Source organism: Pygoscelis adeliae, unplaced genomic scaffold, assembly GCF_000699105.1.
Source record: "Pygoscelis adeliae isolate BGI_AS28 unplaced genomic scaffold, ASM69910v1 Scaffold284, whole genome shotgun sequence".
NCBI lineage: Eukaryota > Metazoa > Chordata > Aves > Sphenisciformes > Spheniscidae > Pygoscelis > Pygoscelis adeliae.
Window position 1 is genome coordinate 393529 of NW_008824671.1, and position 12234 is coordinate 405762.

General features: G+C 55.1%; 1 protein-coding gene across 1 annotated transcript in view; it reads left to right on the plus strand.

Moving 5' to 3' along the window:
- The window catches only part of ANGPTL4 (angiopoietin-like 4), a 35624-nt gene extending 28304 nt beyond the window's left edge, over window positions 1–7320 (plus strand). The window contains exons 4-7 of the mRNA XM_009323019.1: window positions 4283–4396; window positions 4483–4578; window positions 4883–5158; window positions 5733–7320. Of these exons, the coding sequence (XP_009321294.1) occupies window positions 4283–4396; window positions 4483–4578; window positions 4883–5158; window positions 5733–5914 (668 nt within the window). The 3' untranslated portion in view covers window positions 5915–7320. The remainder of the gene's footprint in view (window positions 1–4282; window positions 4397–4482; window positions 4579–4882; window positions 5159–5732) is intronic.
- The last annotated feature ends 4914 nt before the right edge of the window (window positions 7321–12234 follow it).

Consider the following 12234-nt stretch of genomic DNA (forward strand, 5'->3'; position numbering starts at 1 on the left):
GAGGAATATTTCTGCCTGATATTAAGAATGCAGTGGGGAGTGAAGAAATGCTGCTAGCAGGTATTTGTCAAAGAGGATTGGCAGGTGGGAGGGTGAATGCAGGCAGGAAAGGAGGATCTCTGCTCCCTGGAGTTAACTCTTGTTCACCTGCTCTCACCTCACCAGGCAGGGTCTGCTAGATCCTTGTGCGTCCGTCTCCCTTGGCTCATATTTAGGGCTCATATATGAAAGACAAGTGCCTCAGCTCACACTATCCGTAACAGAAGGTGCTGAGCTGCAGCAAATGCTCAGGCAGTGAAGGCACCAGACACTCACAGCCCTGGGAAACGTGTACCAGAGCTGGTGAGTGGATGCTGCTCCCAGAGCTCCTGGCTCTGCCTGGAGCATCCTCGCTGCCGGCAAGGGGGCTGGAGGAGCGCCTGCAGAGGGACGGGCAGCAGAGCGGGTGTCCCCAGCTGCGCTGTGTCCTGCAGCCTCCTTCCCGGACAGGAACTGGTGTCTCTGCAGGGTTTGGCTGGGAGCAGCTGTGCTCATGTTATGTCAGCTAAATCATGGTGCTGGCTCCGTCTGCACAGCTGTCTGGGGTTGTCCAGTGTGAGCCAAACAGAAACCAAGCAGCGTGAGGATGCATGGGGAAATCCTGCCCAGGGCTTGAAGGCAGGGATAGCTATGGGAAAACATGGTAATCTGTATGTGGAGCCTGGAGCTGTCACTGGTGTGCCTGAAAGCTGGGTGGGCAGAACAAAGAGCCGCAGAATCGATGTGGACAAGGAGAGAGATGGGATGCGGGGCTCCAAACTCCTCCTGGTGCTTGGCTCGGTGGGGCTGACCAGCCTACAGCGGGGCTACGTGGGGTCTCCCTCGGTCAGAGCAGCACTAGTGAGCCAGAAAACTGTCTCAAAACCTCTTTCCCCCCTGTTTTTTCCCAGCTCTGCTTTGTGACTTGCCCTCAGTCGTCACATTCTAGTGTCCTAGAGTCCTAGAATCCTTTGGGTTGGAAGGGACCTTTAAAGATCAACTAGTCCAACCACCCTGCTCCGTGCTCAGGTTACGCTGAAAGTGGGGTACAGGGAAATGGGTTCAGGTCTTTGCTACTTACTAGTGGCAGATGTAGGCTGTGCTGTTGGCTCTGCACTGTCTGATGGGTGCTGGGTGCAGCAACCCTTGTGAAGCACAGTGGGAGGCAGTGAGGGCCCACAACCCCTGGGGGTGCTGCAAGAAGGGGGGTGTGAGAGCTCAGCACCTTCTCATGCTGCACTGTCCCCAGTGGGGAGACCCTGAGCATCCCCAGCACCCTGGGCATCCTGACTCCCTCCCACCCAGCTGAGCCGTGAGCTCCCCTTTCTCTTGCCTAATCCCTGATGTGGATATCACTGACAGAAAACAAATTGGCTTCCTCTCATTAGCAAGTCGAGTGAGTTTTCTGGCAAATCTTAAAGCATACAATATCTGGCGGGCCAGCCCCATGCCCTCCGCCTGGGGAGGCTTGTGGCTGCTTTTAGAGCAGGCAGGCGTTGGGAAGGCTTGTGCCGGCAGCTCTCTGCCTATCGTCAGGCAGAGCCGCAGTGCCGGCACGGCCCCGGGGAACAGCGATGAACTCCACCAGCAGCCCTTTCAGAAAGACCCTTTTATTTGCATCCAGCGAACACAAGTTTTTTCAGGCCAGAGATGGCGTGGGGCCAAGCATGTGAAAGTTGAAGGCTTGAAGCAGCCTGGAGAGTGAAAGGTTTAATCGCTTGCAGAAAGAGGATCATGTCTTTAGACAGAGCCTGTGCTCTCTGGCAGCTGGCCGAGTAGGGGAAAGGTAGAGCCCCGCTCGCTCTCTCCCCGTGGCGCTGGGACTCCAAAATAATTGGGTTGGGCTGGGCAGAGTGAGGGGGAGGTGATGCAAACAGCTCCAGGCATGCCCTGCCATCTGCAAGAAAGGGTGTTTATCCCAGGTTGCAGACCTCCTGTCATGCCTGGAGATCCTGTTGGGTAAATATGGTGCCATGCCTGGGGCAGCTCCAGCCAGTCTTGTTGATTCTTCCATCTTGTTTGGCTAAATAAAGGGGGAGGGAAAGAAAAACATCCAGAGCAGCCAGGAGGTCTTGTTGTTCTGCTGGTGCCATACGGATGTGCAACATGAACTGGAACTAACGAGCGTGTTCCTCAAACAAAAAGATTGTGCTGAGGCTGTTCAAGCAGCTGCATCTCATTCAGCTGCTTGAAAGTCCCTGTTGCACCAGGAAAACAGAAGAGATCAGAGTGCAGTGTAGCCAGGGCCCAGAAAAAAAAAGACAGGGATGGGGTTAACTTCTGCACACTGGGGCCACTGAGCATTTGCCTGGGCACCATCCAGCCGATGCTGGGAGATACAGTGGGAGAGGAGGCGAGGAGCTCTGAGGCCGCGTGAGCCCAGCAGCCTCCGGCACCTCCCTGCTGCCACGCTTGTGAGCTGGGCTTGCTGCAGCTCTGTGTGTGAGGTCAGGTTGTGGGTTTTCCTTCCCCTGAGCCTCATTCGGCTTTCCTGGCTGCATTCACCTAGGAAGTGGGGATATCAGGGATGTACTTGGCCTCCCTGCAGTGCTGGGTGTTTTTGTGTGGTTTTGATCCTTCATGCAAAACGCTTGCCCTCGGTCCACATGTGCACAGGCTTGGGGGAGGGTTCGGGGCCACATGTTTGCCCCATGGGTGCACTGATGGGCTTGGTGGCACCAGTCCTGTGCTGGCATCGGCCCGGGGCTGTGAGGGATGCTAACGGCAGCACAAGTCCGGCTGTGCCGGCTGTGGGGCTGTCCCGCTGCAGGTGGTGGGAGAGGGGCTGCCTGTGTCAAGGAGGGGGGAGGTCACGAGTTCACCGGGGGGGGTCTGATGGAGGGGGGGAATGGGTGAAAAGTGGTGGCAGGGGGCACATTGGCATTCCCTGGATCACCCCACACACTAACCTTTCCTCCAGTTGTGGCTCCACTCTTCTCCCCGACACAGCATCGGGGCTCCCCAGGCGCCCGGTGAGGATAGAGGCAGGGGGCGATGCTCCACAGGGGCTGCTCCTGCCCTTGGCAGCTCAAAGGCCCCAGTTTCCCCGCTTCTGCCCCACGTGAAGCCCCGTGGCTGTGGGGGAGGCCCCTCTCCCCACTGCTGCCCCAGAGCATGGTCCCAGCCCAGGAGGGCTGCGGGGGCAAGCCGGCACCCCGGCACAGCCTGGGGCTTGTCTTCAGGTTTCTTCACCCGTCTGCCGTGGGGTCTTGCTGGCAGCAGCTGTGAGCCACCAAAATCCATCCCACCCTTGTGCGGGGAGAACAGACCCCCTTTGTCTGGGGGTGACGGGGGCACCTGTCCCGGCTGACAAAGAGCCCCTTGACTGCGCCGACAGCCCAGGGGCTGAAGTCCCTGCACATCCTTCTGCGGCCTTTTGACTCGGGTTTTGTAACAGGTTTTTCCCCCCACCGTCTCTCCCCGAGTGCTGTGGGTGGTGGTTCCTGGATGGACTTTTATCAGCGCTGTTGAAATGGTGCTTTGCTGGCAGCTCTGGGCAAAGTCCCCACAGGGGCGGAAGGAGAGGTGGGAGCCCCGCCGGTGTGGGGATGGAGGGGGGCAAGCTGGGGGGTGGCCTCACCCTAGGCAATCCACTCATGCAATGAGCTGGGGCTCCCTGCAGTCCACCCACCCCTTCCCTGCCCTGGTCGGTGTGTCTTGGGCAAAAGGGTCACCCCAGCTGGCCCCATGCCTGCTGGTGGCAGGTTGCCCAGTGGGACGTCTGGCTGGGGCCACCACAGTCACCGGGAGCAAGAGGTCATGTGCTGGATGCTCAGGCGCGTTCCTGACATCAGGACTTGGGGATTCTTTCTGTCCCTGAGGCCCTTTGAGACTGCTTCAGACTCGGGGTGGGATGAGGATGCTTGGCCCTGGCTTGCCCCTGCTGTTACCCCACCCCAAATGGGCTGCTCCTGCCTGCTGCGGGCACAGAGGGAGCTGGGAAGCTCCTCAGGTCTCTCCTCGATGGGGAGCTGTGCTCTCCAGCCTAGGTCACCCCAGCCTGGCCCGATGCCTTGCTTCTGCCTTGGGAGGAAGCCCAAAGAGCTTTGTTTGCATAAATAGGAAGATACAGGGTCACAGCATTTAAAGATGCTGAAGTCGGGGGCTGTCGTGTCCAGCACGTGTCCAGAGCCGCAGCCACCACTGTGCACAGCTGGCTGGGCTCAGGGCCAGGGCTGCAAGTGCCGGGGCTGTGCTAGGAGCAACCTGCTGGGGAAGTGGGACTCGGGGCCATCTTCTCAATGGCTGTTTCCAGCCCCCGCAGAGCTCCCGGAGGATTGCCACCAGCTCTTCCTGGACGGGCAGCAAAGCAGCGGCGTTTTCCAAGTGCAGCCTACAGGGTCTCAGCCCTTCAAAGTCTACTGTGACATGACGGCAGGTAAAGCAGTGGAGATGTCCCGCAGTGCTTTGCACGGTGGTCTTGCAAATGGTAACCCCAAATGACCGTGTTTTCCCTGCCTGCAGAAGGTGGCTGGACAGTGATCCAGAGGCGCACAGATGGCTCTGTGGACTTTGACCAGCTTTGGGATGCCTACAAGAATGGCTTTGGAGACCTTCGTGGTAGGTGGATGATGGTGTCTATCTTCTTACTGTGGGATAAGTGATATCTTAGCACAAGTTATTCCCCCTTGCTGGCCCTTGGAGATTTCTATGTGCCAGAGCACAGCATTGGGCTGAGGACAGGGGGACACTGCTTGCAGAGGAAGAGTCCTTGGTCTTCCTGACTTGTCCTGCAGGTGCCAGACAGCAATTCAAATGCTGCGGTGTCCTGGGTTGTCCCTGTTTTTCTCTGGAGCCTGTTCACGTGTCTGCTTTGCATGGCCTGTTTGTGTCCCTGCAGCTAATGCAGTGTGTCTTGTTTCAGGTGACTTCTGGCTGGGCCTGGAGAAGATACATCGCCTTGTCCAAGAGGGAAGATACGATCTCCTGATTGAGCTGGAAGACTGGGAGGGAAATTCCCAGGTGGTTCAATTTGTCTTCAGCCTTGGTGGTGAGAGCACAGCCTACATGCTCAACCTGCTGGGACCTCTGTCTGGAGAGCTGGAAAACGCCATCGGGGACTTCAGGCAGCTGCCCTTCTCCACTCGGGATCGCGACCACGACCTCAAAGCTGACACAAACTGTGCCAAACACCTCTCAGGTCAGTATGAGCTCTTCCTTCTCAGTGGCATGCACTTTCCCTTCAGCCCTCCGCTGTCTGGTGCTGGCCGTGAGTGGGACAGTGTCCCTGCAGGACTAGACCCCTTTGGTGTTGAGCCCAGCTTGTCCCCTGCTTCCCTGGGAAAGCTGCATCCTTGGGAGGAGCCGTGCAGGGAACCGGGAGGGAAATTGAAACCAGGAGGGGTTCGTGATTCAGGTCTTGGCTCAAACATCTGTCTTCATAACAGCTTTGCTGGCTGCCACCTCACTTGGAAACCTTTCAAGTGAAGCAAAGGCCAGTCCCCAGGCCTGAGATGGGGCTGTTGAAGGGTTTGAGGGGGTTTTGCATGCAAGAAAGAGCAGCCAGGGATTTGCAGATGCATCCTGAAATCATGTAGGATCTGTGCAAAGGTTTCCCAGTGCATGGGACTCCTCCAGTGTGTACGAGGTGGTCTCGTAAGGTCCCAAAGCCCTGGAAAAGTGGGGGAAATGGGGGCAGCAGGTGCCTTGAACCTGGGTTTGTTTTCTGTCTGGAAGTGCTGTGGGTTAAACCTGCCTCTGCATTGCCTTGGTAGGTGGCTGGTGGTTCAGCACCTGTGGCCATGCCAACCTCAATGGGAAGTACTTCCGCTCCATCCCCCGCCAGAGGCACGAGCGCAAGCAGGGCATCTTCTGGAAGACATGGAAAGGCAGGTATTACCCACTGAAGTCAACCACCATGAAAATCCAACCTGCAGCACTGGAAGCAGAGCCCTAAAGCTGCCACTTGAGACTTGACCTTCTCTGCGGAGCACAGACCTGAGCTCCATCACTTGGTGTTTACAGAAAACAAACCCACCCTCCCCAGGAAGTCCCCTGAGGAGCATTTCTCATTAGCAGCCCTTTAGTGGCATGACACAGCTCCTTGCTGTAAGTAAAACAGCTCCGTGTTGCTGAAACCCCTGGATGGGAGCTCCCAAACCAGAAAAGGAGCCACCAGCAGGGAGATCCACCTCCAGAGCATGCACAAGGGTCTTCCAACCTGCCATATGCTGCTGTGGCAAATTCAAGTTGTCTGGTGTTTTCTGTCCTGTCTGAACACTTCTGTGCTGGTTTTGATGGGCTGGGGGGAAGGGGAGCACATGAAGTGTTTCACTACCCTGGACCCAAGCGTTGGGTACGGAGCCTTGCTGTGTCCTGTCTCTCATTGCTGTTCCCAAATGTTGCCCTATGTACCCTTCTGTGAAAGCCCCCAGAGCCTCCTTCCCCAGCTGGTGCCGTGGGGCAGTGAGCCTTGGGCAGCTCCATCTGCGCAGCCCCTGCTCTGGTGACTTCAACCAGCTGAGAATATGGGTTTTGATGGGAAGGCTGAAGGACACCCTGTGCAGAAGGGGACCTCAGGCTCACTTGGCTTCCTTCGCCCCCATGGCTTCAAAGCCCTGTATTTCTGGCTGTACTGGAATTTGCTGGGAGCTGGGGAAACGCTTCCAGCTCCAGGAGATGATGGGTGGGATCCTGCAGCCGGTTGCATGGGGGCCAGATCCTGGAGGGCTGAGTCTTAAGCTCTGCCTGGAGCCTACCAGTGTTGCTGGGGGTGGTTAGGGTGAGCGCTAGGACAGCACAGGTACAGAGCAGTGACTGTCCCTGCGCAGGACCAGCCCTGCTGTCAGCCGTAAATCCCCCTGAAGCCTGGAGGCTGCTGTCTTCCAGCAGACTGCCTGTACTTTGCAGAGTGAATAGCACCGTCCTGCATGCATGCCCCAAAGCTTGCTCTAAAGGGCCAGGGGACAACGGGGTTTCTCCGCAAGAGCCGCGCTGCCTTGTTGGGTGTGTACCTTGACATGCAGCATCGCCTCTGCCTTTGGGGTGGGTATTTGGGGAGAGGTGGGCAAAACAGGTCCCCAAAAACTGTTACGGGCCAAGCTGCCGTCTTGGGGCTTCCCAAGCATCCTGCCCTATTGAAGTCATATTGACTACTGTGCTAGAGCTCCTAGCTGCTAAATATTGTAAATAGTCATTTGTAGGATGTTGGATCTTGTCGATGAATTTCCTGTTTTAATTTGTTTCCATATTTAAATGCAGTGTTAATAACAATGTGGTGTAATTTATAAATGTTGATGCTGGAAAAAAAAGCAACTGTAGTTTGTGTATTAAACTTTTTTTTGTACTAAAATATCTTTTCTGAAGATGTCTTTTAATAAAAACAAGCCTGTAACTGTCCCGCCTGGATTATTTGCTCGATGGTTTACCAGTAGAAGATGTGTGGGAGCTATGTGAGGACTCTGGATTTGGAAACTTCACTTGTTGGGAGTTTGACCTGAGCACTATGCTTCCTTCTGGCCTCAATTTTCAGCTGTAGCCTTATGGAGCTCTCTGAGATAAATCCCTGCTATAGCCCCCAGCAGTAGTTTTTTTAATCTGTTTGCAGTTTAGGGACTTCGAAATTTCTTTTCCCTCTGGAAATCAGGCCCTGGGGCAGCACGTTTACAAGTGACGGTGAGCTGGCTTTTTGTATTCCCTGATGGCAGACCTTTGCACCAGGGAGATATTCCTTGTAGCGGGCTGGAAAACCCTGTGCCAACTCCTTGAACAAGAGCAGGGGCTGAGGTCTGAATTATCCAGATGGATTAAAGTCAGAGCTGATCGGGACAAGCCCCGATAAGTAGCAGCCTTTTACCTGCTCATACCATACCTGCATAGTCATCTCCAAAAGCATTTATTGCAACTTCCAGGGAATGATTACATAGGTAGGAATAAAATGAGCTGGGGACGGAGCAGGAGCCTTGAAGATGATGGGGGTAAACTCCAGCTGTGCTTACAATCCCAGACATGTGGCCTGATACTGGAGCTGGAGAAAATAGCAAGTGCTGCTTTAGCTGGTTGAGGAAGGGGGACAAAAATTGCTCATTGCAGAAGGAAGAGACAAGAGACTGCTCTAGTCCCCTAGAGCAGCTGTATAAATACCTGATGCACCTAAAAGTGGCCCCAACTCCTGTGTCCGTCCTCCTTCCCTGGGGAAAAACCTGGGGTTAATGATAGCCTCAAGCACAGTTGCACAAACAGCCCGTTGTACCTGGCTCTGCACTATCTGTCTGCTCGCTCTTGCATTCAGAAATAGATTTTTTTTTTTTTTTTTCTATTTGCTTAATTCAAAGCTTGTTTAGTCCCTGGGTGCACCGCAGATACTGGAGTGCTATGTTTTAGTCTGGATGCTAAAGTGACTAGACTAAGGTGGTTTTTATGCATCAAACAGAAACTGGTGAAGGAGCTATGCTGTATTTATTCATTGCCAGGGGTTTTTTTTGGCAGATCTGGAGTTTGCTCCCCGGTGGTGCATTTGATCTTCAGCATCTACAGGAGGTGCCTGGAGGACAATGCCAGCCGGTACCAAACACCGGCTGAGGGAAGGCTAAATACCCCAAACCTTGCCTAGCCCAGGAACTACAGCTGCTCCTTTCTTCGGTGTCTCGGTCTCGCCCTGTTCTGCTGTGCAAGTCTCCATGTCTCATCAGTGTCAATGCCACACGATGCCCCCAGACCACAGGCCTCACGCCGGAGCATGTGGTGTCCCAGGGCCCTTCCAAGGTCCCTCTGCAGAAGAAGCCAGTCCTGGGTCTCTGTTTTCGTCTGAAATCCCCCTGGAATCCTCCAGCTCCTTCATTTTTAACAACTTCTTGAAGTGCAGCTTGTCGCGACACCTGGGAGGCCAATGAAGGATGGGGCAGCTCCCTCCAGCGACAGCGAGAGAAACGGCACCGTGCGCTGCCGAAAGCACAAATATCCTTCGGGTTACAAATGCCGCTGCTCCCCAAAATAGGCCATCACTCCCGTACGGGCCGTGACGTGCTGTGCCAGCGTGTGACCCCACAGCAGCTCCTGACGTGATGGTCCACCCAGGGCTTCGAGACTTCCCAGCAAAACCTCACCGAGCAGCTGGCAAGAAGGGCTGCTCCTGGTTTTGCGTGCTTGGAGGGGCTGCGCTGAAGGTGGTGATGGTGGCTAAAGGCTGCGGGGTCTGGACATGGTGGGACAGGACTTTTCGGGGCCAGAAGCGCTGCAGGACAGCCTGGGGCTGCGGTCCAGCGGGGCGACACAGGGCTGGCGCATGCCTCAATGTGGAGCTCGAACTCATCAGTAGAAGCAGGTTGAACGGCAGCTGCTTTGGACCTGGGGGTTCTCTCAGGGCATCATTAGACCAAGAAGCCACTGCACATCAGGTAGTGACGTCCTGACCCAGCTGCATTTGGTGGCCCCAGAAAGCAAGGAGAGCCCCAACCCACTGCACAGAGCCCCCCCAAATCCCACCTGTGTCTGAATGGCAGAAACAACCACCAGGAGACCCGACAGTGGGGCCTCAAGACCTTTCTTGTACAACAGTGAAATCCAAATCGCTCTTTGCAAAGTTTGGAAAAAAAGGGAAGGTGTTTGTGCATACACAGAGCTGCACCAGCTCAGGTGGACGGGCTGAGCACCCTGCACTGGTGGCACCGAGATACTGGAGCGGGAAAGCCAAAGGCATTGCCCCGAGCCCCCCACTGCCAGTGCGGCCGTCACAGAGCACCGCAATGAAACAAAAAAGGCAAATTGGCAAACCCCTGCTTGAATCTGAAACCTGGTGCAAAGCCAAGAAACAGCAAATTAATAACAAGGGATGAGTTCTCCACCCACTGACAGTCCGCAGGAACCCCCCAGCCTGGCCCCCAATCCCTGGCCTTGCCAGCACCAGCAAGAGTCACGCTTTCAGAGCCCTCCCTTGCTCCAAATGCCTCGGGGTGCCTGGCGGATACTGGAGCATCAGGACTCTCCCAGTCCTCCCATAACTTCAGCTCTTCTGCTGGAGCTCAGCAGTATCAAGCACAAATTGAGTTTCCCATGGACATGTCTGGCACGGCTTTGCAAGCACCCTCACTCTCACCAGGGACACCTCCCAGGCAGAGTATTCTGGGGTGGCTCCCTTGAGGGGACTCACAGACACCCAAAGGACCAGATCCCACTAAGAGGGTGGGAAGGGGAACTCCTGGCTCAAGCATCCCAGGCAGGCAGCTACTCCCTGGGGCACCGCAGGGGCTGAGGCACCCAGGACAAGAGGCAGCATCTTAGGTGACCATTTTGAGCAAGTTCTTATCATGGAAAAAAAGAAGCAGATGGCATAGGCCTGTCTGCTTTTTAAGGGCTTGTAGGACCTCTGCTACCTAAGGCTTGATGGCCTGCAACCAATTCGACGACACACGTGGGATTTCCAGAAAGGGTCTGCAAACGCATTGTCCTGTCAGCAACCGGTGACGCATGGCTGGTTTTGGTGACACAACACTGATTCTCCGGTCCAAAACATACCAAAACAGCCTGGGGGACTCCTGAGGGTGGAGCATGCGGGCACTGCGGGTTCACGCTTCGCTCTGCATCGGGCAGCATCCCTCCTCTAACACCAAGTCATCACCTTCACTCCCTGCAGCCCGTGTTAAAACTCTGCCCCAGGGAATTTTGGAGCTGGATGGCACTCATGGGGATACCTCCATCGTATCTCTCTTTAAGAGCGTCATATCGCTCTTTAAGACTTATGGCAACAATTCCCAGGCATTGGAAGAAGAAAAGAAGAAAGTGATTTCCATCCAAATTGATAAAAAAATAGCTTTGGGTATTTTTTACCCACCCCCCTGCACACCCAGTATTCAGTTCAGAACCAATTAAGCTGCTTGTTATAATGAAAATAAGATGGTTTACTTCTGCTGTGCCCATTTTAACCAGAACAAAGCAAGGGAAGCGAAGGCCTCATTTGCAAGACCAGCAAGGAGCTGCCCTCCTCTCCCTCCTTTCACCCAGCCACTCACTGGATGCGGCGTTATCAGGTGTGGGAAACTCAGCATGGGATAATTCCCCTTCCCAGGAGATTCTGCATCCAACGTGTTCCAGCTTTGCTCCTCCTGATGCTATTTAACTATTCATTGGTTCGATGCTCGACATCCCTGGGCATGCTCTAGGCATTACTCGACAGGGCCGTTTGCTGAGGTCCTGCAGGGATATGAACAGCGTCAACAGGAGAAAGTGATAACGCCTTCCTGCAGATCCTGGTTGATAAAACTCCCTGCGGCACGGGAAGGTTTAAAAGTCCAATGCCCCATGCTGAGCACCAAAACTGCAAAGAAAAGGTGAAAAGAAAGATTTCCTCCCTGCTGCTTCAGCAATCGCTGTCTGTCAGAGGAGCAACTGGCCCGACGCATTGCTAGGTTGGAGTTGGCATCTTCCCTAGACCCCCGGTTCTATGGATTTTTGGCTTTCCTCCCCAGCTGCTTCCATTGCCTGATACGCAATGGGGGTGCCTAGACACAGTTTCCCAGCAAGGCAGCGGGACTGCAATGTGTTTGCAGCATGCTCTGTTTCTCACCCCATTTTCAGAGCCTGGTTCATAAAAAGAATGATTTTCGCTGAGCAAGAGCTGGATACCCCTGCCGATAGATAGCTGTTAGTCTGGGTGCTGCCCCTTCGCACGCTCCCACACATTTATTAGCACTTAGATTTGGGAAATGGGACCCCTTAGAAACCACAGTCCCGCCTGCCCACGGTGTTCAGGTGTCTGGGGGAAGTCAAGGGCAGCTCAGCGTCGCACAGCCCAGAGGGTCTGAACCACCATCTCCCCCTTCCCTCACCCCGCTCACGCATTGAGCATCTCCCAGGGCTGGCAAAAATAAGTCCAAAGGCATCTTTTTCCTCCCCACTGTCTCAGCCTTGCTCCCGTGTGATACCGGAGACCCACTAATCCTTTAGCTGGCTAAAGACTCCTCCGGGGAAAGTAGGGCAGACGAGCTGCGATGAATGCGGCCCCGGAAAGCGAGAAATCCGTTTAATGAGCAGAACGAGTTTCCCTGCACATCACGGAGAGGGAAGGGAGGGAGCCGTCGTCTTCCCCGCGAGGGTTTGTCGCAACCACAAATCAAACGCGCTAAACCAGCGGACGTGACACCAGTGTGCGCACGCTGCGCGGGGGCACGTTGCGTAGGGCGAACGCTGGAAGGGGGGTCACCAAAGCGGCGGGGACGTCCCTGGGCTTTCCGAGCGGCTCTTCGAGGCTGGCCCTGCAGCTTGGGCTGCGCTCGCAGGGTC